We start from the raw sequence: 6061 nt of genomic DNA on the forward strand, positions 1-6061 counted from the left end.
TGGAGTCTGCTTGAAAACCCCAAGACTCACCATGAGGGAGTGTGTCTGCTGGTGAGGTAAGAGATCTAGGAGGCATGATTTTATCCTTGGGAATCAGTAGCTAATAGAGTGGCTGAGAGGGAACCTCCAGTTTATAGCTTTGTGGGGGGTGCCCTGGGTGGAAACACACAGCTCCCATTCTTAGATATCAGTGCTGTATGCTCAGAGCAGCTGAGTTTTTGAAGTGTGCAATCTACCCCATAAGCGGTTTATTTTGTCTTCCAGTGTTCTGCTAAGAGCTGAACTAATAACACCTGAGAACTTACAGAGCCTCCTCCCCTGGGTGAATTCCCCAACAGAAAACCTCCGAGTCACCAGCACAGCTTTCCTTGCCCAGGTAAGACAGAGGGTTCTGAAGAGCAGTTTCACCATTAGACTGTTGTCTCATGTTTGCCTTTCTTTCGGGAGTTGTACAGTTCAGTTCATAGGAGTAATTGTCACTTTAGATAGTAGAATGGGTCCTCCTTTATATGAAAACCTCACAAGGAATTTCATTACACCTTTCTGAGTCATTCTCTCTCTGATATTTTTATTGCTGTCATTGCCTATACTAGCTACACAACCACTGGTGCTGGCTGAGAGAGATACAGACAGAGTTTGAATTCCTGGACCTCTTCTGCCAAGTCCTAGTGCTGATACTAACCAACAGCTCCTGATTTTGGTTTAGCTCAGCAGATCTTCTGAATGAACCTAGTGTCCTAATACTATAAAACAAGCAACATACAAATACATTCACATCTATCTTAGGTTCTCATTACTGTAGTATCTGAGTACCTCAAAACTCTTTAATGTCTGTATCCCCACAACACTCCTGGGAGGTAGGGAAGCACAATGATTCCTATTTTACAGGCAGGGAGCTGATGCACAGAAGGGCTAAGTGACTTGCCCAAGGTCTTTGAGGGAGCAGGAAATTGAATCTGGGTCTCCTAAGTCCTGGGCTGGTGTGATAACAGCTGGACCATCCTCCCTTTCCACAGCCTTCCTCTAACATCTGCATCATATTTCCCACTTATGCTAAGCAACTATCTTAGGGGCTCATCTGGTTCTAAGAAAAACAATCGATCTGTGCCTGTGATGGGCTGTACCTGGGCTTTGAGGCTCCTTATAAGAGGCCCCATGGTCCTACTACACCTTGCCCCAGGAAAACAGCCACAAATCTGGGTCTGACTAGAGAGGACTCATGAAAGCAGCCAATCAGAGCCCATCAGGCTCAGCTAAAAGGAGCTGCAGGGCCTTAGCAGGTCAGTTCCTGGCAGGACCTGGAGGGGCAAGAAAGGGTGCTGCTCTCTGGCCACAGAAATTCAGGGGATAGCCAGAGTTTGATTCTGGCAGCATTTGCTTAAGCTGGATTTGCAGGAAGAGGGTCCCTAAGAACTTTAACCCGGAGGTGAGGGTGAAGCTAAAAGTGGCCGGTAGGAAGAAGCAAAAATGAACTGAAATCAAGCAGTGCCTAGCTACTGTTTCCAGGGTCCATGGTTTGGAACCCAGAGTTATGGGCAGGCCCTGGTTCCCCTACCATCTACAGTGGCATAAGCCCCACGGAGGGGACAATGCTTATGGAGAGCTTGAACAAAGGGCAGAATTTCAAGAACCCAGAGTTGGGGCTGGAGACCCTAGTGAGGGCAATGGGATTGTTCTTGACTACCCCAGAAGGGGTTCATTTGGACTTTGGGACGCAGCCAGAGGCCTGAGACACAGAAGACTCACTGAGGTCGGCTGGCAGGGTGCGCCAGGGGTGAGAAAAGGACTGTGGTACCAGACCCAGCCACTAAGAGGCTCTCAAGAGGTGAGTGGATCCCTATTATAGTGCCCAAAAGGAAAGCTCCATGTTTTAAGACATTTCTCATTTGTGTGGAATGATAAAGTTACAGTGTCTTATGTGCCAAGGATCAGAGGGGTAGCCATATTAGTCTGTATCCACAAGACTGTGGCTGTAGGAGGACTCCTTGTTGTTTTTAGTGTATTCCATGTCTGCTCAAATTATATTCCCAATCTTAATGATCATATTGGGGCTAATGGACATGTTGATTTTATTTCAGCTAATGAGTGATCCCATGCTCAGGGAGAAGAAGTTCCTTAAGTCTGTCTTGAGCATCCTGGAAGAAAGGTCACATGATAGGAACAGCATTGTCCGCCAGATGGCTGTGAGAGGCCTGGGAAATTTAGTCTATGGGGCACCTGAGAAGGTAAGAGAGATTACTGAATAGAATGCAGCATAACTAGAGAAACCAAGAGAGAGTGTTGTTCAGAGTTTACAGAGGCTGCACAAAATGCACTAGGCCAAATTCTGCTCTCTCATATACCCTAGTAACCTCCTTGCAGTAAATCTAGAGCAAGCTGGATCCTTTGGTAAGATGGGCATAAGTCAACAATGTGCACTTTAATATGACCATATGTAAATGTATACATCTGGGAACAAAAAATGCAGGCCATACTTACAGGATGAGAGACTCTATCCCAGGAAGCAATGATGCTGAAAAAAACTTGAGTCATGGCAGAGAATCAGTTGAACATAAGCTCCCAATACAAAGTTGTGGCCAAAAGGGCTGAAATGATCCTTGGAGGTATAAACAGAGGAATCTTGAAGAAGAGTAAAGAAGTTATTTCCCCTCTGAATATGGCACTCATGTGAGCACTGCTGGAATACTGTGTCCAGATCAGGTATCCACAATTCAAGAAGGATGCTGATAAATTAGAGAGGATTCAGAGAAGAGTCTCAAGAATTATCAAAGGATTGGAAAATATACCTTTACTGATAGACTCAAGGAGCTCAATCTATTTAGCTTTACAAAGAGAAGGTTAAGGAGTGACTTGAGGACAGTCTATAACTGCTCACATGGGGAATAAATTTTGATAATGGGTTCTTCACATTAGCAAACAAAGGTATAACAAGATTCAATGGGGAAAAATGAAGCTAGGCTAATTCAGACTGGAAATAAGGCATACATTTTTAATGGTAATTTTAATTAACCATTGGAACAATTTACCAAAGGTGGTGGGGGATTCTCTGTCACTAGCAATTTTAAATCAAAATTGGATGCTTTTCTAAAAGATACACTCTAGTTCAAACAGAGACTATTTCGGGGAAGTTCTATGTTATGCAGGAGGTCAGACCGGATAATCACAATGGTCCCTTTTGGCCTTGGAATCTAAGTAACTAGGAATCTAATAATAGGATTACACAGGTGTATTATGGCACCAAGTTGGGCTCATTGTAGCTAGCACCTGGTCTGAAATATAGCTATAGGTCTCTGGGGGGGGGGAGACGGGGTTGATGAAATTCCCACAGCTTCAGAACTGCTAAAGAAAACTTATTAGAAGTGTGATCAGTGATAAGTGTTCTTTAATGTCATATGTTTGTACAGGTGAAGAAGTACAAGAAGTTTCTTCTGGACATACTGATCGGGGCCTTACATGACATTTTCAGTTCGGAAGTCATTGGCGAGAGCATGAAAGCACTGGCCAAAGTCCTGAAGGAGCTGAAAGAGAAGGACATAGGTTCCTCCTTCAAAGACCTCACCCAACAGATCCGGACCTACTTTGACGATGTATGTGAACAGATCTCTCCAACCCCAGTTCAACCGATCTTGATTAGACTCCATTTACAATGCGTGATGTAGACTCCCTGGGCATTGCTCATGTCGGAGTGAAGAGATTTTAGGCCCCAGGGAAGAGAGGTGTTTTACGGAGGAGGAGAACATTAGGAGGATGGGGATGACATCCCTGCTCCCACAGTCTCACCCTTCTATTCTTCTTTATTGCCACTGAGTAACTCAAAGAAAGTCTGAATACTAGATTAGGTAGCTAGACAACCATGAAATGGGGGTTACAGAGTACAATAGAGAGTGTTGGGCCTGTTCTATACCATTTTTATGTGAGAGGGTTGGAATGATCATTCCGTTTTGCACTGAATTTAGAGATTTCAAATTTGGGTTTTGTTCCTATTTGTGGGAACCCCTCTCCCCAAAGTTCAAAACTCTTTGTGAAACAGAATTACTATTCTCAACCTAGCTCTATTGGAAGCCTCGGCTCAGGGCAGTCTGCTCTCAGACTATCCCGGTGCTGGGAACCCAGGAAACTCTGGGAGCTAGAGGTGCCAGGGAGTTGCAAATTTGAGAGCCAGGACTCCCAGGGTCCCAGAAGCTGGGGGCCTGGAAGCCCACGATCCCAATCAGCCTGCTAGATCGGCTGCCACAGAGCTGGATGGGTGCACTGGAAAGACACCAGGCAAGTTTCTAAGGACCCCTACCTGGCTTCCGGAGGAATTTCATCAAAACTGAACTGTCTCTAAAATATTTTGATGAATCAGCAAATTTGAACAAAAAATTGGTTAATTACCGTTTTTCTGACTAGCTATAGTTGGAATCACTCTACTTTAGCGTAGAAGAGATGGCTGTGCGAAGTGCATGATGTGATTGTCTCTTAGTTACTAACTTGCGGGGCTTTCTTGGCTGTAGGAGGATGATGCTCTTCGCTCAATGGCCTTTGTCCTATTTGGCATCCTGGCCCGGCTGACAAAGAGAAAATGGAAGACCTATTTCGCCGACCAGGTTAAACAGAGCTGGGTCACACTTCTGCTGCACCTGCAAGACCCAAACCCTGCGGTTTCAATGGTAAGACCGACAGTGACTTATTTACTAAGCAAAAGGAATCTTCCTCCCAATGCCAGGGGAGCTCTGCTATTCCTGCCTGCTGTGGAGGCCCAAATTCTCCCCTCAGTTCATTGCCCTCCTGCTGAGTCAGTTCCAGCCAGGTTGGTCCATGGCTGCCTCACCAGAATCCAGGAGAGGTCATGGGTCTGACCCCGACAGGTCTCTGTTCCTGTCTGTCTCTGCACCCCAGGCCCCTGCCTCCCCAGAACAGAGAGACCACAGCTATGCCTGGTGCAGCAGCTTTCATCGGTATATCTGTTCCCAAAAGACATTGATGCTATCTCCAGGCTTCAGTTGAAGCCCTCCCGTCTATTAGTCATTCCTGCATGTTTTCTGCCAATTACATCCAGATGAATCCCTTTTTTTGATCCTGGAACAGATGAGCAGTCACGCAGATGAGTTCCCTTTGAATGAACATAGCACTCGGTAGGGAACAATTCAATGGTGTGACACTCTTTTTCAGGAATGCAGAGCTACGTTTCACCTCTGTTTCCCATTTTTGGGACTGAAGAAACTCCAAAGTGCAATTAATGAGCACCTTGGTGGCACAGCCGAGCTGAAGCCTGAAGAGCTCCACGTGGACATTTGCAGACACCTTGTGAGTGAGCTGTTGAACTGTCTGAGATTATTGACTGGAGTGGTGGTGTAGAGGTGGGGGGGGGATGTGTGATGGATAATGTAAATAACTGTAAGAGTGGGATATATAACTGAGGGTGATGGGAAATGTAAATCTGCCACAGATTCCCATTGTTCCCACTTCTACCCAGCCACCTGTTCTCTATCTTATTTACCCGTGGTTCGTAAAAGCATGTGCTGGCAGTCAAAGGGCACTCCTAGCCAGCGAGAGCTCATGTGTCCCTGATTCCCTCTAGGCCAAAGAGAATGCAGAGCTGCTGGAGAACTTATACAAAAACATCATCACGTACTTCTATAGCAGCTGGGAAGAGATCCGGGCAGCTGCAGCCAACTTAGCTGGTGAGAGATGATGCCCAGTGTCCCTTTTGGTATTTCCATTGAGGGAGACAGAAACAATCCCACTGTGCAGCGCTGAGCTGCCATTAATCTCTCTGTGCCTCAGCTTCCCATCCGTAGATGGAGATGTTAATATCCCTACCTCCCCAGTGTGGTGGATTAGCTGCTATCAAGTGCTTCGGGATCATTGCAGGGAAAGCGCGGTGCAGTCATTTAGTAGTAGAGGCAGGGACATTGTCACGTAGGGCATGGTTACACTTTGAGCTGGGTGTATAATTCCCAGCTTGATGAGACGTACCCGCACTAGTCCTGCGTGCTAAAAATAGAGAGTAGTTGCGATGGCAGGAGCGGCAGGAGGTTTAACCACCCCAAGTATGATCCCATCCAAACCCCAAAGT

General features: G+C 46.1%; 1 protein-coding gene across 1 annotated transcript; it reads left to right on the forward strand.

Annotated features, from left to right (window-relative positions):
• Positions 1 to 2078: 2078 nt before the first annotated feature.
• LOC113408515 (protein maestro-like) lies at positions 2079 to 5666 on the forward strand (the record flags this gene model as incomplete). The annotated part of the gene is made up of 4 exons (XM_026661783.1): positions 2079 to 2225; positions 3405 to 3587; positions 4497 to 4652; positions 5564 to 5666. Coding segments are annotated over 4 exons (589 nt in total), but the record flags the coding sequence as incomplete, so codon positions are not given.
• Between the last annotated feature and the right edge of the window lie 395 nt (positions 5667 to 6061).

The sequence above is a fragment of the Terrapene carolina genome, unplaced genomic scaffold, assembly GCF_002925995.2.
Source record: "Terrapene carolina triunguis isolate 2854851 unplaced genomic scaffold, T_m_triunguis-2.0 Scaffold17156, whole genome shotgun sequence".
Lineage (NCBI taxonomy): Eukaryota > Metazoa > Chordata > Testudines > Emydidae > Terrapene > Terrapene triunguis.